General features: G+C 42.8%; 1 protein-coding gene across 1 annotated transcript; it reads right to left on the bottom strand.

Moving 5' to 3' along the window:
- Nucleotides 1-1,151: 1,151 nt before the first annotated feature.
- Nucleotides 1,152-22,012, bottom strand: LOC311135337 (monocarboxylate transporter 2; the record flags this gene model as incomplete). The annotated part of the gene is made up of 4 exons (XM_084169281.1): nucleotides 1,152-1,294; nucleotides 3,711-4,580; nucleotides 5,613-5,756; nucleotides 21,775-22,012. The coding sequence occupies 4 exons, from the start codon at nucleotides 22,010-22,012 to the stop codon at nucleotides 1,152-1,154; spliced, it is 1,395 nt and encodes a 464-aa protein (XP_084025407.1).
- Between the last annotated feature and the right edge of the window lie 483 nt (nucleotides 22,013-22,495).

The following is a 22,495-nucleotide window of genomic DNA, read 5'->3' as shown; positions in this document are numbered from 1 at the left end:
TTATTCCAAGGGTAAGATTTTTATCAGAATGCCTGTGTTATTGCAGTTCTGTGGAGTTTACTTATCTTGGATGTATATTTTGCACAAAACATTGTAGAGCAGAGAAAATGGAAATAACTTAATTTGTTGCCTTTGTGAGCAATGTTTCACAGTACACAATATAATTTCCCCTTAAATGTTTCATGTTGGGATGATGGCAATGTGTATGTACAGTCCCAGTCAAAGGTTTGGACACACCTACTCATTCCAGGGTTTTTCTTTATTTTTACTATTTTCTACATTGTTTAACACTTTTTTGGTTACCACATGATTCCATATGTGTTATTTCATAGTTTTGATGTCTTCACTATTATTCTACAATGTAAAAAATTGTAAAAAAAAATTAAGAAAAACCCTTGAATGAGTAGGTGTGTCCAAACTTTTGACTGGGACTGTACATATTTGTTCAGCTGGAGCTTTTCAAATGTACTACTGCAAAGGTTATTCCCCCTATTACTACCGATCCACTAAATTATTTACAACTGCTAAAGTCATTATCTAAGTAATTTGAGTTAGTGCCAGCTCCAGCAATAAATATATTCTGACATGATCACCCACTGAGTTTAGCCATAGACTCTACTTTAAAATACCTCTAAGCTCCACTTGTGTTATCAAACCTGTCCCAACTATTTGAATGAGTGGAGATCAGATGCACTACACTGTCCTACAATGTTGTGGAGGAATGCACCTTTCATTATAACATTTTATGTTTTGTAGTGAATCAAAAGTGAATCACTGCATAATTGTTGTGATACTTGTGGCCATCTGGTAGAGTTTTCTTTATTAACTCATTTAAACTCTGGGAAGAAAAGAGATGTCTGCCAGTGCTGTGAGAGTGAGTAAGGCACTAGTTTCTGCAGAAACAGTTTAGATAATACATCTTCAGAAGAAGGAATGTGATTGTCACTATACTGTTGAGGTCCTTGTCTGTTCAGCATTGTTGGACTCAGGAAGCTCCTTTTGAACTAGCCCCCCGTCTCCTCTCCACCTCATTCTCTCACCTACAGTTACAAAGACAATCTCCATCCTCATACTCCCAGTCTGTACAGTCCTTTTTGCTGTCTACCATCCACTTCCACAGCTCCTCCCCCTTCTGGCTGCCCATAGGCGAATCACGCATGTCCCTTCCTGGCTGACCCCTGAGCCCTGCGGTTCATCTGGTGCAGCAGGAGCAGGAAGAGGGCAGAGACGATGAGGGCCACGCCTGCCATGAGGAAGCCTGTCCCATAGTCACTCATCTTGTCTATAAAGAATCCTGGGTGAAGAAAAGATGGGACACAATTATTACCATGTCCATGCATGTATTATAGTAATCTTTCATAATTATGGGATATAAGGAATTTGTTCCCCTCACTAAGGATTGCTTACTATTTCCACACACTAAGCTGTTTAAGAACACCACAGACCAACCCATATCTTGCTTTTAACCCTTCCCTTATGTTCAATTTGGCCAACACAGTTTATGTTCCGGGTCAGTTTGACCCGTACAGTAAGTACATCAAGCTCATAAATGTATGATTTTAACCTCCTAAACTGTATTTTTCAGGAGCTGAGAATGTCCTCTTTCATATGCTTTTCCCCCTGAGTTGATAGACCCAACTGTTCAATTTTCTTTGCCAAATGTTTGATTACTGTACCAAAGACATAAATCAATCAAATTATGACATTTTATGACATCTATGTCATTTTCTGCCAATGTTTTGCCAAACATCAGATCACTGTCCCTCGGCCTCTGAATACCACAGGGAAAACATACTTATATCCTTATGATCATCATGGATAGATCTTTACTGCACATAAGACCGTTAGTCTCTAGCACAAAGGTCAAGGTCAAATTGACTTGACTAAAATTGGATTCAGATTAGTGTTGCTCAGGAAAATCACACGTATAATGGTTGCAACATTCTTGTTCAGAAAGCAGCTTGTTTCTAGGACACACTTTTTTGGTTACTACATGATTCCATATGGGTTATTTCATAGTTTTGATGTCTTCACTATTATTCTATAATGTAGAAAATAGTAAAAATAAAGAAAAACCCTTGAATGAGTAGGTGTGTGCAAACCTTTGACTGGTACTGTATATTACATGTTTTACAAGCTTGAGATCCATAGTTAGGAAAGTAGAAGGGTCATGGTGGAAAAGTAACGTAAAATATTATTTTAGTGATTTCAAACTCTGTTCCAGGTCAAATTGCCCCCGGAACATAAGGGAAGGGATAATCAACATACAACTTAGATTTTCTGTATCTTAATGGCCTTTTAAATGAACTTGAAACAGAATTTGGAGATGTATATTTTGATACCGTGCTAATCCAAAGAGCTTTAATTGTGTTGATAATGTTCCCTGGGCCAAGGCTCTCAGCCAGCCCCCCCCCCCCCCCCCCCCCACACACACTCCCTCTCTCTCAGCAGTAGTGTTTAATATGAGAGAGAGAGAGAGAGAGAGAGAGAGAGAGAGAGAGAGAGAGAGAGAGAGAGAGAGAGAGAGAGAGAGAGAGAGAGAGAGAGAGAGAGAGAGAGAGAGAGAGAGAGAGAGAGAGAGAGAGAGAGAGAGAGAGAGAGAGAGAGAGAGAGAGAAGAGAGAGAGAGAGAGAGAGAGAGAGAGAGAGAGAGAGAGAGAAAACTGGGTGGAACTCAAACTCTGGCCGAGAAACAGTGTGGTTCCTCTTACAAACTGCATCAGGGCCTACATTAATTACAATGCAATTACATGGATCGTTATGTGAGAACTACATTCCTCCCCTGCAGATGTCCAAAGTGAAATCCAGCCTCTCCAACTTCAACAACTCGCATATCTCTTCTCTATTACTGACAGGAAAACTATAAACTCAGTCAATTGTCTTCTGGAATAGCTATAGCCACATGTTTTTTATTTGGCGACCGGGCCAGAGTTTGACATAAGAGGTTTTTCCACCTGATGTAGTGTTGAATGTGCTCTGAGGCAGGACACTTTCTGGCATGCCCCGAGCTGTGTGGTGCCAAGCCAAGCCTTGATTTGACAGCCTATATTTACTGCTATTGTTTAGACCAGAGGGGCAAAATGTTACCACCTCTGTAATCAACCCCAAATGCTATGGTTATCAGAGCTTTTCTGAGGGTGGTGGGGCATGTCCATTATACTGTTGGTATTCTTCCACTAGACTGTATTGTTTGTTTTTGGACTGTGATCATACAGAGTTAACATTTAAGAATGCCTTTGCTATTTATATTTTTACCCAATGCTGTGCGTGCAGTTGTTCACAAGGCCTGTGAAACATCATTTTACATTCAGACAAAGAGCTGGAGCGGAGCGTGTGTGTTAGAAGAGGAAGTCAATGGAGAGGAAACCCATCCCAGAGAAATACATTTATCATGGGATCAATAGCCCATGAAATTAACTGTAAAGCACAATGATATATATTTGTGCACCTTCTCTGAATAAAGGATCTCTGTATATGAATGATAGTAAAAGCCATAATCGACTGGAGGATGACCTTTCGAAGGAAGAGCTAAAATCCCTCAATGGTTAGCTACATGAGGTGATGTTCAGTTAAAACCAGAACATGGTTACAGTAATCACACAAGGTTCATTACTCATGGTTACATTTTCTATAAGCAAATGCCTTTTGGAATTGCACAACCAGAGACAAGGTCATAGAGAATACCCTTGAGCTAATGACAGACAAGCTCACCTGCGATGGGTGGCCCCAGGAGGCCGCCGCTGCTGCGGATGAGCATGAAGAAGCCGAGGGCGCTCCCCAGCCGCTGCACGCCTACCACCTCAGCCAGCACGGTGATGTGGATGGAGACGGTGGCCCCGAACACCAGGCCATAGGCTGCACTGAAGGCAGCCAGCGCTGGGAAGGAGGAGGCCAAGGGACACAGCAGCAGCACTATACCCAGCAGGATCACAGTGGCAGTCAGCTGTTGCACCATCTCCACCAGATGCAGGTTGGCCACCCAGCCGAAGAACACCCGGCCCGTCAGGTCCAGAGCTGCTGAGATGGACATGAGGGCAGCCGCCTGGTACTCCTCCACTCCCTGGCTCCGGGCATAGGGCACAAGGAAGAGGGCCGGGGCAAAAAAGCCCAGAGCAGCAAACACCCCGAACATGGAGTAGACCATGAAGCGGGGGTTGGTGATGAGTGTGTAGTCCACGTAGTGCAGGACTTTGCTCCGTAGCGCATCCTTTCTGGCCTTCTGGGCTTGGGCCTTCCATGTACCCTCCACTGTCCCCTCAGAGCTGGATTTAGTCTGGGGCAAGGCATCCAACGTCAAGTCCCCTTCCTCCTCTCTGACCTCCTTGGGAGGCAGCTTAGTGGGGGTGTTCAGGGGGCGCAGTAACATCCCACAAACACACAGGTTGAGCTGCAGGCCCCCCAGCACCAGCATGGCCCCCCTCCAGGAGTAGTGGTCAACCAGCAGCTGGAACAGGGGTGTCAACAGGAAGGTGATGATGCACTCTCCAGCACTGGCGAGGGCGTTGGCCATGGGCCTCCTCTTCTCAAAATACCAGCCCACCATGGTCACTGTGGGGGTCCAGGTCAGGGCATAGCCAAAACCTACAGGGCAAGTAAAGACCACAGCACTGTCTGTGTGACTGGAGAAATAAGTAATTTAAGGAAAGATTGGGATGCAAACTCTTCGGTTTTCAGCGATATTCTGGATGTCGATTAAGGTAGCCCCCTGCACCTCTCTGATTCAGAGGGGTTGGGGGGGTTGCTTATTAGAAACATAGTTAAATTGCACTAATTTATCATAAATCATGAACAGAATGAATCAGTGATTCGTATTTCCTGCAACTTTCTGAAGAAGTAACGTCTGTTTCAATGAGCCTGTGTGTTGTTGTGTAGCCAGTTAGCATGCCTAAACAGTCATTTCTAAAAAGGCTTTCCCAAAAAACCTTCCCAATGAAATGTTGACTGCAAAGTAGGCCTACCTGGCAGAATGAAATCATGATGATTTGTATCATCGGGTGGGGATTTGTTTTGCAAACTCTTCCCATCACATGAAACACCGCTACAAGAACCGCTACAGACCGCTAGCGCTAGCCAAACAATGGTCTCTAGCCGGTGCACAATTGAATTAAAGGACAACTACACACTCACCCCCCAAAAAATTTCCCCAGACCTCAAAAATGGTCTCCTGATGTGGTTTTAGCATTCTTGTGGACTTATAATATCCAAATTGGTAGTTTTTTTTATTTTAAAAAGTGTGTTTTTGAGAGTGAACACCAGAAAAAATTGGGAACAATCCCAAACCTGGAAAAACGAAACAGAGAAAACGTAATTTGGCAATAAAATAAATAATTATAATTATAATGCCCTGTCTGGGGAGACTGAGATTAACATGACCTGTCATGATAAACCTTAAGCGCAGACCAAAGAGCCCAACTCCCCCTGCCCTAGGACACTATGTTCTCTATCTATTGTGGTTTGGAAAGTAAGGAGTATTGAGATTAATTAAATGCGTATTATCTACTTGTTATTCAAAAAAAAAAAAAAGGTGCTAGAAAATGTGGTCACTTTTTGGGTCCTAACCAATTTGCCAACCTGATCTATGTGTGTTTGTATCTATACTGTCAGACCACTTACCGGTTAGGAGTCCTACAGTGATGTAAAGTTGAACCAGGTTTTGGGCGTAAGCCCCAGCCACCATCCCCGCGCTGCTCAGTAGACCCCCTATCATCACCACGGCCCGGTGGCTGTAGCGAGCACTCAGAGCAGACGCCATGGGGGCTGAACAGGGAAACACAGGAGAGACAGCCAGACTAAGTATAAAAACTTTGTGAAAGACAAATGCAGCCAAGAGTTCCAAGCTGATGTGAAGTTTACAGTGCTGATTATATTTCCATATTCTATTGTAATCCTGTGAATCTCCACTCTCATCTGACTGCAACTAGTTCAATTAATTGATCTGTTTCTCATCAACACATATTTCGTGCTCTTCATGTACACTGCTTTTCTCTTATAGATTTGTTTTCTTGTGGTTTTTACTCTTTGGCTGAGGTGGCATCAATTACACACTCCGAAGCTCAGGTCAAAAATGAGAGTGGTGAGCTTCAGCAAAACATAATTGGGCTTCTAGGGTGGGGGTCTGGCGACTAGGGTAGGGGGTGGGTTTTGCTTTCACTTCAAATTTCATGCACAAGATTGCTTTTTAATATATCACTTAACAACACTATAGCTAGCAAGATGGAATGTTAATGGCATTAATGGCCATAATAAACAAGCGGCCTGCTTAGATTACTTTCGTAGACATAACAATGTTATATTTATTCAAGAGTTCCACCTAAAATAATCTGATGCCCAAAGATTTGCAAACAGGCATTATGTTGCAGTGTCATCCTCTGTAGATTCCAAAACTCGTGGCTCCCTTGTTGTCATGAGACATAGTTTAACACTGGCTGTTCTGGAAAGATATGGTAGTGCTGACGGTAGGATATCATATATCTTATATCAAAACTGTAATCTCAGGTAGGAAAATGGCTTTTATATCAGTATATGCTCCAACCGACATTTTTTGAAAATCTAATATTACAGATTTTTCTCTGATCATAGGTGCGGATATGAATGCAGTTTTATTAACTTTGACCACCAATCTAATACAGGTCTCTCATTCTCGTTGGCGCCAAAAGTTAATAAAGTGTTGATAGGGGACAGAATGCGGTCGGACCATCATATAATTGGCATTTACATTACTCTTACTGAATTTCCACGTGGGCGAGTATATTGGAAATTTAATCAAAGCCTATTGGATGATAATTTATTTTTAACTAGGACAAAGGAATTTATAACTGACTTTTTCCGACATAACATAGGTATAGCAAATCCCCTTATTGTATGGGACACCTTTAAATGTGCCTTTAGAGGCCATGCAATTCAGTACTCATCCTGAAAACAAAAGCAATTTAGGTCAAAAGAGTTTATACTAACAAAGGAAATAGAAAGTCTAACAGAACAGATAGATGGCAATAAAAACTGTAACATAGAGGCTCAGAATAAATTAGAGGAAAAACTAAAAGAAATGGAGAAACTAATTCAAGAAATATCAAGTGTAATATATTATAAAAATAAAGCAAACTGGATGGAATATGGGGAAAAATGCACCAAATTATTTTTTAATCTTCAACATAGGAATGCTACCAAAAATAATTTAATGAAATTGGTTACAATTGACGGAGTAACCCATGATTCACCAAATTATATTTTGAAGGAAGAAACAAGGTACTTTAAGCATATGTTTTCGTTTCAGTCGCCTCCATCTCCTCTAACTGAAGCTAATTGTAGAGATTTTTTTTCTATTGATAATGTAAAATTAACAGCCAAACAGAAAGACTCATGTGAAGGTGAAATTACAGAGGAGGAACTTCTGGATGCAATTAAAGACTTTAAGTCTGGGAAAACACCAGGGTTGGATGGCATACCAGTCGAAGTATACCATTCTAGCAAAATGTATAGCGCATAGAATTAAAAAGGTATTGTCGGATATTATTCATTCTAATCAGACAGGTTTTTTACATGGCAGATACATTGGAGATAATATAAGGCAAGTCTTGGAAACAATAGAACATTATGGAAAATCTGAGAAACCAGGCCTGCATTTCATAGCAGACTTCGAAAAGGCATTTGATAAAGTACGACTGGGGTTTATATATAAATGCCTGGAGCATTTCAATTTTGGTGAATCTCTTATAAAATGGGTCAAAATCATGTATAGTAACCCTAGGTGTAAAATAGTAAATAATGGCTATTTCTCCGAAAGTTTTAAACTGTCAAGAGGAGTGAAACAAGGTTGTCCACTATCGGCATATCTATTTATTGTGGCCATCGAGATGTTAGCTATTAAAATCAGATCCAACAATCATATCAGGGGATTAGAAATCCAGGGCTTAAAAACAAAGGTGTCATTGTACGGTGATGATTCATGTTTTCTTTTAAATCCACAACTAGAATCACTCCACAGCCTCATAGAGGATCTAGATATATTTTCTAACCTCTCTGGATTACAACCAAATTATAACAAATGTACTATATTACGTATTGGAAAAATAAAAAATAAGTTTTTTACATTGCCATGTAGTTTACCAATAAAATGGTCTGATGGTGATGTGGATATACTCGGAATACATATCCCAAAGGAAATAAATGATCTCACTTCAATAAATTATAATAGAAAGTTAGCAAAAATAGATAAGATCTTGCTACCATGGAAAGGTGGGTGCCTGTCAATTTGTGGAAAAATCACCCTGATTAACTCTTTAGTATTATCCCAGTTTACCTATTTGCTTATGATCTTGCCTGCGCCTAGCGAACAGTTTTTGAAGTTATATGGAAAAAAAATATTCAATTTTATTTGGAATGGCAAGCCAGACAAAATTAAATGGGCCTATTTATATAATGAATATGAATTCATTCGGAGGACAGAAATTATTAAATATTAAAGCATTAGACCTATCACTAAAAGCTTCAGTCATACAAAAGTTATACTTAAATCCGAACTGGTTCTCTAGCAAATTAGTAAGATTGTCACACCCAATGTTCAAGAATGGCCTTTTTCCCTTTATTCAGATTACAACCACTCACTTTCAGTTATTTGAAAAGGAAATCATCTCCCAGATATCACTATTTCTAAAACAAGCCATAGAAAGTTGGTTGCAATTTAATGCAACAAATAATGCAACAAATATTGTGGTTAAACTCAAATATAGTAATTGACAAAAAACTTTTTTTTTAACAAAATGTTTAAAAAAGGTATAATCTTTGTAAATAATATCATCGGTAGGACTGGTGGAGTTATGTCGCACATGCAGCTAACAAAATCATATGGAAATGTCTGCTCTACCCAAAATTACAACCAAATAATTGCAGCGTTAAGAGATAGATGGGAGGTGTTGAATGGAATGGAAGGATGGGACTAATAACAACTAACAACAAACAATAACAAGATAACTAATAATGTAGGCACGCTGTGTCCATAATAAGTGTATGGGTTGTAGGTTGGGAGCTTTTGTGAAGGAGCACAGTTAGAAAGATATGGCATATAGAAGCAAACCGGATGGACATCATGAAAATGATCGGAGAGGTTGAGAGTAGAAGAAGTTCAGGAGAAATAACAAACAAAATGTAATTACTGTAAAATTGACTGTGTCCATAAAATGTAGATAGTGGGTATGAGCTGGAAGTAGAGGCCTAGGCGTTGTTGTTCACTAGTTTACTCCAAGTGGGGAAAGGGTGGCGGGGTTGGAAAGTAATAAAGGGGAATATATATATTTAAAAAAAGGATATGTATGTGTATGTATGTATGTATGTATGTATGTGTGTGTGTATGTGTGTATATATATAATAAATTGACGACGGACTCGCTCAAGCTGTCGGGACTAACCCACAACATTAGACACGGACACGAACGATCTGCTTGGCGTGTTGACACACTGGTGGTTTGTTGTGGCCGAGTATTGGTGCTAAACCGTGTTGTTGGAGTCCGGCATGCTAGCTGGCTGTGGCGTCTTATGACTAGGTGCCCTGGACGATTTTCACGGAAGAATACTGTACCAAGTTAGCTAGCTGAATAAACTAAGTTAGTCTATTCCTAGAAAACATTGAACCGCTGTAGTTTACAACAATTATAGTTTCTGAGGTGGAAGTTGGGAGAGTTATATTTGGGTGTTGTGGTGAGGGAGGCCCCGCTCTCTCCTTTCCCAGATGTTTAGTTCATTTCATTCCGATCTCCTTTGCATTATTGTAGCCATTCTCTGCAGCCTGTCAACTATGCCTCTGTCTATCCCTGTTCTCTCCTCTCCGCACAGGCTATACAAACGCCTCACACCGCGTGGCTGCTGCCTCTCTAACCTGGTGGTCCCTGCACGCACCACCCACGTGGAGTTCCAGGTCTCAGGCAGCCTCTGGAACTGCCGTTCTGCTGCCAACAAGGCAGAGTTCATCTCAGCCTATGCTACCCTCCAATCCCTCGACTTCTTGGCGCTGACGGAAACATGGATTACCACTGAAAACACTGCTACTCCTACTGCTCTCTCCTCGTCTGACCATGTGTTCTCGACCAGCATCTCCTCGTCTGACCAGCATCTGGTCAGCGGGGTGGTGGCACAGGAATCCTCATCTCTCCCAAGTGGACATTCTCTATTTTTCCCCTGACCCATCTGTCTATCTCCTCATTTGAATTCCATGCTGTCACAGTCACTAGCCCATTTAAGCTTAATATCCTTGTCATTTATCGCCCTCCAGGTTCCCTTGGAGAGTTCATCAATGAGCTTGACGCCTTGATAAGTTCCTTTCCTGAGGATGGCTCACCCTTCACAGTTCTGGGGGACTTCAACCTCCCTACGTCTACCTTTGACTCATTTCTCTCTGCCTCCTTCTTTCCACTCCTCTCCTCTTTTGACTCCCCCCCCCCCCCTCCTCCCTCTCTGTGGATGACTTCGTCAACCATTTTGAAAAGAAGGTTGACGACATCCGATCCTCGTTTGTTAAGTCAAATGACACTGCTGGTCCTGCTCACACTGCCCTACCCTATGCTTTGAGTTTGAGTTTGAGTTTGAGTTTATTTTTTTACAGGGACAGTGCACATTAATCAACGTTTCAGTAAAAGTGCCGGTTTTAGCCAGCCGGCTAATTTTCAACCGCAGTCCCTGGGCAGGTTATTAAAAACAATTACAATATAGACAATAACAACATAGAACAAGACATAGCATACAGACATAGCAACATAGGACAAGCAAGACGTAGCATACAGACCGAGCAACATAGAACAAAAAGCAGCAAGACAAAATTCATAAAAGCAACAAAATGTTTCCACACCTCACAAGTTACAGACAACAGACATGGAAAGCGGCAACACACAGCTAGGGACCATGTTCACAAATCTGATTGACCTTTAGCCATGTCTTCAAGCATTTTGTGAAAGTGTGATATGTGGTGCAGTTGTGTGTGTCTGATGGCAGTGTATTCCAGACATGGGAAGCTCTCACAGAAAAAGCGGATTTACTAAAGGTGCTTTTCCTTAGGGGAACTACACAGTCACCTCTCATGGCAGACCTTGTGGATCTGCTGCCATATGTTTGGGTTTTCTGTTTAACAAAAATACTGAGTGGAGGGGGAGCCAAGCCATTTAGGATCTTGAATACAAGACATGCATCGGTGTATTGCACAAGATTTTCCCAACTCAGGAGCTCATGCTTTCTAAGGATGTGACAGTGATGATGGCTATTGGGCTTCCTATCAAGCACTTTGAGAGCCTGTTTGTAGACAGACTGAATAGGTCTTACTGTTGTACAGCAAGCTTGGGCCCAACTAGTCAAGCAGTATGTTAAGTGGGGTAGTATCATAGATTTGAAGTACAGTTTTGCTACCTCTGTAGTCAAACAATTTCGTATAAATCGGAAATTAGCTAGGTTGAATTTGGTTATTTGAATTACCTTTTTCACAGCTTCTCGCCACGCCACTTGGTAGGACTTTGACTTTGACTTCTTTCTCCCCTCTCTCTCCAGATAAAATCTTGCGACTTGTGACGGCCGGCCGCCCAACAACCGGCCCGCTTGACCCTATCCCCTCCTTTCTTCTCCAGACCACCTCCGGTGACCTTCTCCCTTACCTCACCTCGCTGATCAACTCATCCTTGACCGCTGGCTATGTCCCTTCCGTCTTCAAGAGAGCGAGAGTTGCACCCCTTCTCAAAAAACCAACACTCGATCCCTCTGATGTCAACAACTACAGACCAGTATCCCTTCTTTCTTTTCTCTCCAAAACTATTGAGCGTGCCGTCTTTAGCCAACTCTCTTGCTATCTCTCTCAGAATGACCTTCTTGATCCAAACCAGTCAGGTTTCAAGACTGGTCATTCAACTGAGACTGCTCTTCTCTGTGTCACGGAGGCTCTCCGCACTGCTAAAGCTAACTCTCTCTCCTCTGCTCTTGTCCTTCTAGACCTGTCTGCTGCCTTTGATACTGTGAACCATCAGATCCTCCTCTCCACCCTCTCCGAGCTGGGGATCTCCGGCGCGGCTCACTCTTGGATTGCATCCTACCTGACCGGTCGCTCCTACCAAGTGGCGTGGCGAGAAGCTGTCTCCGCACCACGTGCTCTCACCACTGGTGTCCCCCAGGGCTCAGTTCTAGGCCCTCTCCTATTTTCGCTATACACCAAGTCACTTGGCTCTGTCATATCCTCACATGGCCTCTCCTATCATTGCTACGCAGACGACACACAACTAATTTTCTCCTTTCCCCCTTCTGATAACCAGGTGGCGAATCATATCTCTGCATGTCTGGCAGACATATCAGTATGGATGACGGATCACCACCTCTAGCTGAACCTTGGCAAGACGGAGCTGCTCTTCCTCCCGGGGAAGGACTGCCCGTTCCATGATCTCGCCATCACGGTTGACAACTCCGTTGTGTCCTCCTCCCAGAGTGCGAAGAGCCTTGGCGTGACCCTGGACAACACCCTGTCATTCTCCGCTAACATCAAGGTGGTGACCCGATCCTGTAGGTTCATGCTCTACAACATTCGGAGAGTACGACCCTGCCTTACACAGGAAGCGGTACAGGTCCTAATCCAGGTACTTGTCATCTCCCGTCTGGATTACTGCAACTCGCTGTTGGCTGGGCTCCCTGCCTGTGCCATTAAACCCCTATAACTCATCCAGAATGACGCAGCCCGTCTGGTGTTCAACCTTCCCAAGTTCTCTCACTTCACCCCGCTCCTCCGCACACTCCACTGGCTTCCAGTTGAAGCTCGCATCTGCTACAAGACCATGGTGCTTGCCTACGGAGCTGTGAGGGGAACGGCACCTCCGTACCTTCAGGCTCTGATCAGTCCCTACACCCAAACGAGGGCATTGTGTTCATCCACCTCTGGCCTGCTGGCTCCCCTACCTCTGCGGAAGCACAGTTCCCGCTCAGCCCAGTCAAAACTGTTCACTGCTCTGGCACCCCAATGGTGGAACAAGCTCCCTCACGATGCCAGGACAGCGGAGTCACTCACCACCTTCCGGAGACATTTGAAACACCACCTCTTTAAGGAATACCTGGGTTAGGATCAAGTAATCCTTCTACCCCCCCCTTATCCCACCCCACCCCCCCAAAAAACAAACAAAAAAAACATTGTAAGTGGTTATCCCACTGGCTATAACGTGAATGCACCAATTTGTAAGTCGCTCTGGATAAGAGCGTCTGCTAAATGACGTAAATGTAAATGTAAATATATATATATATATATATGTATGTACAGTGGGGAGAACAAGTATTTGATACACTGCTGATTTTACAGGTTTTCCTACTTACAAAGCATGTAGAGGTCTGTAATTTTTATCATAGGTACACTTCAACTGTGAGAGACGGAATCTAAAACAAAAATCCAGAAAATCACATTGTATGATTTTTAAGTAATTAATTTGCATTTTATTGCATGACATAAGTATTTGATCACCTACCAACCAGTAAGAATTCCGGCTCTCACAGACCTGTTAGTTTTTCTTTAAGAAGCCCTCCTGTTCTCCACTCATTACCTGTATTTACTGCACCTGTTTGAACTCGTTACCTGTATAAAAGACACCTGTCCACACACTCAATCAAACAAACTCCAACCTCTCCACAATGGCCAAGACCAGAGAGCTGTGTAAGGACATCAGGGATAAAATTGTAGACCTGCACAAGGCTGGGATGGGCTACAGGACAATGGGCAAGCAGCTTGGTGAGAAGGCAACAACTGTTGGCGCAATTATTAGAAAATGGAAGAAGTTCAAGATGACGGTCAATCACCCTCGGTCTGGGGCTCCATGCAAGATCTCACCTTGTGGGGCATCATTGATCATGAGGAAGGTGAGGGATCAGCCCAGAACTACACGGCAGGACCTGGTCAATGACCTGAAGAGAGCAGGGACCACAGTCTCAAAGAAAACCATTAGTAACACACTACGCCGTCATGGATTAAAATCCTGCAGCGCATGCAAGGTCCCCCTGCTCAAGCCAGCGCATGTCCAGGCCCGTCTGAAGTTTGCCAATGACCATCTGGATGATCCAGAGGAGGAATGGGAGAAGGTCATGTGGTCTGATGAGACAAAAATTGAGCTTTTTGGTCTAAACTCCACTCGCCTTGTTTGGAGGAAGAAGAAGGATGAGTACAACCCTAAGAATACCATCCCAACCGTGAAGCATGGAGGTGGAAACATCATTCTTTGGGGTTGCTTTTCTGCAAAGGGGACAGGACGACTGCACCGTATTGAGGGGAGGATGGATGGGGCCATGTATCGTGAGATCTTGGCCAACAACCTCCTTCCCTCAGTAAGAGCATTGAAGATGGGTCGTGGCTGGGTCTTCCAGCATGACAACGACCCGAAACACACAGGCAGGGCAACTAAGGAGTGGCTCCGTAAGAAGCATCTCAAGGTCCTGGAGTGGCCTAGCCAGTCTCCAGACCTGAACCCAATAGAACATCTTTGGAGGGAGCTGAAAGTCTGTATTGCCCAGCAACAGCCCCGAAACCTGAAGGATCTGGAGAAGGTCTGTATGGAGGAGTGGGCCAAAATCCCTGCTGCAGTGTGTACAAACCTGGTCAAGACCTACAGGAAACGTATGATCTCTGTAATTGCAAACAAAGGTTTCTGTAACAAATATTAAGTTCTGCTTTTCTGATGTATCAAATACTTATGTCATGCAATAAAATGCACATTAATTACTTAAAAATCATACAATGTGATTTTCTGGATTTTTCTTTTAGATTCCGTCTCTCACAGTTGAAGTGTACCTATGATAAAAATTACAGACCTCTACATGCTTTGTAAGTAGGAAAACCTGCAAAATCGGCAGTGTATCAAATACTTGTTCTCCCCACTGTATGTGTGTATGTATGAATGTATATATATGTGTGTATATATATATATATATATATATATATATATATATATATATATATATATATATACAGTGAGGGAAAAAAGTATTTGATCCCCTGCTGATTTTGTACGTTTGCCCACTGACAAAGAAATGATCAGTCTATAATTTTAATGGTAGGTTTATTTGAACAGTGAGAGACAGAATAACAACAAAAAAATCCAGAAAAACGCATGTCAAAAATGTTTTTAATTGATTTGCATTTTAATGAGGGAAATAATTATTTGACCCCCTCGCAATCAGAAAGATTTCTGGCTCCCAGGTGTCTTTTATACAGGTAACGAGCTGAGATTAGGAGCACACTCTTAAAGGGAGTGCTCCTAATCTCAGCTTGTTACCTATATAAAAGACACCTGTCTACAGAAGCAATCAATCAATCAGATTCCAAACTCTCCACCATGGCCAAGACCAAAGAGCTCTCCAAGGATGTCAGGGACAAGATTGTAGACCTACACAAGGCTGGAATGGGCTACAAGACCATCGCCAAGCAGCTTGGTGAGAAGGTGACAACAGTTGGTGCGATTATTCGCAAATGGAAGAAAAACAAAAGAACTGTCAATCTCCCTCGGCCTGGGGCTCCATGCAAGATCTCACCTCGTGGAGTTGCAATGATCATGAGAACGGTGAGGAATCAGCCCAGAACTACACGGGAGGATCTTGTCAATGATCTCAAGGCAGCTGGGACCATAGTCACCAAGAAAACAATTGGTAACACACTATGCCGTGAAGGACTGAAATCCTGCAGCGCCCGCAAGGTCCCCCTGCTCAAGAAAGAACAAATACATGCCCGTCTGAAGTTTGCCAATGAACATCTGAATGATTCAGAGGAGAACTGGGTGAAAGTGTTGTGGTCAGATGAGACCAAAATCGAGCTCTTTGGCATCAACTCAACTCGCCGCGTTTGGAGGAGAAGGAATGCTGCCAATGACCCCAAGAACACCATCCCCACCGTCAAACATGGAGGTGGAAACATTACGCTTTGGGGGTGTTTTTCTGCTAAGGGGACAGGACAACTTCACCGCATCAAAGGGATGATGGACGGGGCCATGTACCGTCAAATCTTGGCCTCAGCCAGGGCATTGAAAATGGGTCGGGATGGGTATTCCAGCATGACAATGACCCAAAACACACGGCCAAGGCAACAAAGGAGTGGCTCAAGAAGAAGAACATTAAGGTCCTGGAGGGGCCTAGCCAGTCTCCAGACCTTAATCCCATAGAAAATCTGTGGAGAGTTGAAGGTTTGAGTTGCCAAACGTCAGCCTCGAAACCTTAATGACTTGGAGAAGATCTGCAAAGAGGAGTGGAACAAAATCCCTCCTGAGATGTGTGCAAACCTGATGGCCAACTACAAGAAACGTCTGACCTCTGTGATTGCCACCAAGGGTTTTGCCACTAAGTACTAAGTCATGTTTTGCAGAGGGGTCAAATACTTATTTCCCTCATTAAAATGCAAATCAATTCATAACATTTTTGACATGCGTTTTTCTGGATTTTTTTTGTTGTTATTCTGTCTCTCACTGTTCAAATAAACCTACCATTAAAATTATAGACTGATCATGTCTTTGTCAGTGGGCAAACGTACAAAATCAGCAGGGGATCAAATACTTTTTTCCCTCACTGTATATATATATATATATATATAAACATGGGGGATTGGAAGTGATGCAGACAATTAAATTGATGGAAGTTACAATCTATCTAAAATATTAAGCTGATCTACCCCCAAAAATAAAATATAATAAAGGTCTCACACCCGTGTCGATGGCATTTAACAACCTGTTCAAGGATTTTAATCTCAATGATATATTCCTACGTCTAGACAATTTCGTTTTTACTCTGCTAGACATGAATCCTACTCCAGATTAGATTATATTCTATTTTACAACATTGCATACTCAGATATTCATAATGCATCGATATGCCCATGTCCACTTTCTGATCATAGCTTATTAATTGTCAAACTAACGATTCCTGATACTCCTGTCAGAGCATCATGCTGGCGTTTCAATATAACATTAATAAAGAACAAATAATTTTGTACTCTATTTGAAAAAGAACTAGTTCATCTAACACAGAATTTTCGGTCTGTTGAAGATGTCCTTGTTCAGCTCAGCATTCAACACCATAGGGCCTTCCAAGCTCATCACTAAGCTAAGGACCCTGGGACTGAACACCTCCCTCTGCAACTGGATCCTGGACTTCCTGACAGGACACCCCCAGGTGGTGAGGGTAGGCAACAACATATCCGCCACGCTGACCCTCAACACGGGGGCCCCTTAAGGATGCGTGCTTAGTCCCCTCCTGTACTCCCTGTTCACCCATGACTGCGTGGCCGCGCACGACTCCAACACCATCATTAAGTTTGCCGACGACACTACGGTGGTAGGCCTGATCACCGATGATGATGAGGCAGCCTATAGGGCTGGACAACAACCTCCAGGACAACAACCTCTCCCTCAACGTCACCAAAACAAATGAGTTGATCGTGGACACAGGAAATGGAGGGCTGAGCACGCCCCCATTCATATCGACAGGGCTGTAATGGAGCGGGTCGAGAACTTCAAGTTCCTCGGTGTCCAGATCACTAAGGATCTATCATGGTCCAAACACACCAACACAGTTGTGAAGAAGGCACGACAACGCCTCTTCCCCCTCAGGATGCTGAAAAGATTTGGCATGGGCCCTCAGATCCTCAAAAAGTTATACAGCTGCACCATTGAGAGCATCTTGACTGGCTGCATCACCACTTGGTATGGCAACTGCTTGGTATACTACCGCAAGGCGCTACAGAGGGTAATGCGGATAGCCCAGTACATCACAGGGTCTGAGCTCCCTGCCATTCAGGACCTCTACACCTGGCGGTGTCAGAGAATTCCCTCAAAATTGTCAAAGACTCCAGCCGCCCAAGTCATAGACTGTTCTCTCTGTTACTGCATGGCAAGCTGTACCGACGCACCAAGTCTGGAACAAACAGCCCGTTTTGTGGGGCTGTTTAAGGTCCTCCGGCGGATAAATGAGGTATCATACCGGCTGCTCCTTCCCCCTCACTACCGTGTCTCACCCACTTTTCATGTGTCTCTCCTCAGGCCGGTGGTTCCCCCGGGGTACGCCTCCTACGCCCCTGGACATTGACGGGAGTCCGGCGTATGCGGTGAGGGACCTGCTGGACTCCAGGTTCCGTGGGGGACGGCTCCATTACCTGGTGGACTGGGAGGGCTATGGTCCTGAGGAGAGGAGCTGGGTTCCGGCTGGGGACGTTCTGGACCCCAACTTAATTCAGGACTTCCACCATCGCCGCCCTAACCGGCCCGCTCCTCGTCCTCGGGGTCGTCCTCCTGGCCGGCGACGTCCAGTTGCTGGAGCTGCGCGTCCGGGGGGGGGTACTGTCACGTCTCCTCCCGTTGCTCCCCTCCAGCGCTCTGATTCGCCGGTCTACTGAGCCACCGGTCTGAGCGCACCACCTCGGCAACACCGGAATGGAAAACCCAACGCACCCTAATCACCTCCAGCGCACCTGCATTTCATCATCACCCCTATTTAGCCCTGGACTGTTCTGTATGATGTTGTGTGTGATTGTTAAGCTTCGTGTCGTTTACTCTATCTTTTTTATTTCTCTTTATCATTGTTAAGTAAACCTTGACCTTGTTAATTCCTGCGTCTGCGTCCTGCCTCTTCGTATACTCAGTACTCGTCACATGACCCACTGGGAATGTAATGAAAGAAATAAAAGCTGAAATAAATAATTCTCTCTACTATTATTCTGACATTTCACATTCTTCAAATAAAGTGGTGATCCTAACTGACCTAAGACAGGGAATTTTTACTAGGATTAAATGTCAGGAATTGTGAAAAACTGAGTTTAAATGTATTTGGCTAAGGTGTATGTAAACTTCCGACTTCAACTGTTCATATCTACCTCAATTACCTCGTAACCCTGCACATCGACTCAGTACTGGTACACCAAGTTATCATTACTCATTGTGTAACTATTATTACTTTTATTATTACGTATTTTACTTTTCTATTATTTCTCTATTTTCTTTCTCTCTGCATTGTTGGGAAGGGCCGTAGTAAGTATTTCACTGTTAGTCCACACCTGTTGTTTACGAAGCATGTGACAAATAAAATTTGATTTGATTATCCCATGGCCTCTATAAAGGGATTTATCAGGAACTTATCAGGTTCATTTGCATCTCACCTTAATAAAACCTGAACAATTAACAAACTACAAACATTTTTGGCTAATCCGGAACGAGAACAACAAAAGTCTTATTACTCTGATGACAAAAAATAAAATAATAGATCCAGTCAAGTTAGAACTTAATTCTTTGCTCACACAGGGCAGAATTCTTAATTCATCGGACCAGACAAAACTATTATTTAATGGGGCTAAACCTAGTCATATTTTAGCAATGACACTCAGAAACAGTGATAAATGCTCTAATATTACAGCTATTAAAGCACAGAATGGATTGTTAACTAATCCTTTGGAAATCAATGCAGAGTTTGGTTATTTTTTACTCTATGCTCTATAAATCTGATATTACTTTGGATAAAAATGCCTTAGTGGAATTTCCTTACCTTTCCAACGAAGAATCACAATACCTTGGGGAAACCATTTCATTGGATAAACTTGAAGAGGCACTAACAAAGACCTCTCAAAATGGTCACAGCTTCCAAACTTGACTATCCATCATTAAGATGAATATTCTTCCCTGAATTAACTTTTTCTCAGCAACGATTCCACTAGCTCCACCTAAGAAATACTGGGACAATATCCACTCTTTAGTCTCTAAATTGGTATGGAAAGGAAATCGACCCAAGTGAATCTATCCACTATGCAGCGTGACAAGGGATATGGTGGGCTTTCTCTGCCTAACTTTACATTTGACTTTTGGCCTTTTGTGTAACACAATACAGAAGTGGCATGCTCAGTCACCAATTTTCCACAATCATTCCCTTCTTTCTGGGGGTATCCCCTTTTCATTCACTCAATGGAAGGATATGGGTGTTCATGTTTTGGATGATCTATTTAGAGATAAAGGTTTGCAAGGCTTTAATGATCTTAGGGCTATTTCAATTACCTGGTACGTCTTTTTTTATTTTATCTGCGTTTAAGATCAGCAATGTGGGCATATGGTGTCCCTTGGGGCTCATCAGCGTGGTCTCATAGACTAGACGTATCATAGTAAATATAAATCCGACACACTCAAATTAGTACGATATGTTATATTTGGTATGGTTACATAAGAGAGATGGTTATTCAAGGCAAAAACGAAAGTAGGGTGGTTGGTCGGGGTGGATGGGTCGGCATATAATCTTTAGCATTTGTGCTAATTAGCAACTTTTCTAATACTTACTACTTTTAAACTATTTTGCAACTACTTAGCATGTTATCTAACCCTTCCCGTTCCCCTAACCTTAACCATTTTAGCTAACCCTTCCCCTAACCCTTTAACCTAACTCCTAAACTTAACCCTAACCCCTAGCCTAGCTAATGTTAGCCAGCTAGCTAACGTTAGCCATCTAGCCACAAAGCTAGAATTTGTAACATATCATACATTTTGCAAATTCGTTACATATACTACTTTAGAAAATTCATAACATATACTACGTTTTGCAAATTCGTAACATATAATACGAATTGTAATTACGAAATGGGTGAAGGACATTCACAAATTAATACATACCATACGAAACGTAACATATCATACTAAATGGCTTGTCTCAGATTTATGTACAGAATAATATGAAATGCTCTGAGACCAGGTTGGGCTCATCCCTCCCACAACATTAACTACTTAGAATATTAGATAGACATGGTAACTTAAAGGGTTTGGTTACTTATCTGTATACTGTTATTAGTTGCAACTTAGAAATCAGTACCAGTTAAGAATCAATGGATAAGAGAACTATCTACTGTTGATGATGATATTTTCTGTCTCATGTGCAAAAGTGTACCCTGATGATTTTATCACAATTGCTTGATTTTGTATTTAATTTCAATGAGATCAGGTTGGGTGGGTTGGGGTGGTCGCCAGGAGGGGTTGGAGGGTGGGTTGATGCAGCTCGGGTGGGCGATATATGTGTGTATAGGATATGTGGTCTATTCTAATTGTATTTGCCTACTGCATAACCATTCCTGCTTCTTTTTGTTATTGTCTTGAAAATAAATAAAAAGTTGATCACAAAAATAAGGAAATAGTGAGTAAATTACATTTTAGTCATATTTAGCAGATGCTCTTATCCAGAGTGACTTACAGGAGCAATTAGGGTTAAGTCCCTTGCTCAAGGGCACATCGACAGATTTTTCACCTAGTCGGCTCAGGGATTAGAACCAGCAACCCTTCGGTTACTGGCACAACGCTCTTAATCACTAAGCTACCTGCCGCCCCAGGTGATGACATAGTTCCATCCATATGTGATTTATAGACCTCGAGTTTGAGTTTATTTTGATAGGAACAGTGCACATTAATCAACGTTTCAGTAAAAGTGCCGGTTTTAGCCAGCTGGCTAATTTTCAACCACAGTCCCTGTAAATTCAACCATGATGTACGTGTCCCTCCATCACCCTGGCTACAGCTGTCAGCTACTTACAACCCTATACTGACACCTGGTGGTCAAAATCTCAGGAGACTGACATAAACAAAAACTGACAAACATGTAGTAGAAATAGTCAAAGAATTGTCCAGAAGGTTTGGCGCCTATAGTTTGATCCACTATTGCCTTTAATAATACTAGTTTAACTCACTCAGATTTCACTTTAAAGACACTCCGATTTCATTGGACATGTCAAGGACAATTCAAGGACAAATCATGTTTTAATTGCCTTCTAACAAGGTTCTCACCTCCACAGTGGATGGTTGCCACAGCGATGGATGTAATCCAGGAGGTTCCTGTTGCTGTGGTCTCAAAGTAGCCGTGGATCTCCACGTAGAACACTCCGAAGGCCTTGATCACCCCAAAGGTCAGCCCAAATACGAGGAAGCAGGCCAGCAGGATGAACCATCCGTAGCCTCCATCAGGGGGGCCCACCGTAAGCTGCTGCCGCTCCCGCACAGCCCCACTCTTCACTGGGGAGTCCATCTCCAACCTTAGGCTGACAGGCTCTTCTCAAGTATCTATGGTAAGATACCGTAATAGATAAGATAATACCAATATGTTCTTATATCTGCTACACTTAGCCCATCCCATTTAAACAGGTGTTGTTGTAACTCAAGTTACATCCATATGACAGTGATCTCAGTGCTATTACATGGGTAACTTGACCTTAGTTTAAGACTTGAATTAATCATTACCACACCTTACAATGTCCATTTTGTGGAATTATCAGTCTTGTTGTTAAAGCTCCCTCACAGTCATGCTGATTCCCACGTAAAATAGCCTTTGAGTGACCAAAACATCACCCATAATATTTTTGTGTAATTTTTCTCTCATGTTAAACTATCCGGAAGTCTGAAAAGAGTGGGCTGGGAGCAAATAGGCTGAATTGGTGGGAAGCTCTACTTTTACTGACAGTTCTTTCAATTGCCTATGTCAAGCAATGTGTGCTCGATGTTGCAGTAAGAT

Source organism: Coregonus lavaretus (assembly GCF_964263955.1).
Source record: "Coregonus lavaretus genome assembly, chromosome: 9".
NCBI lineage: Eukaryota > Metazoa > Chordata > Actinopteri > Salmoniformes > Salmonidae > Coregonus > Coregonus lavaretus.
The sequence above is the reverse complement of the archived record's forward strand: the minus strand, read 5'-3'. Positions and strand labels throughout refer to the sequence as shown.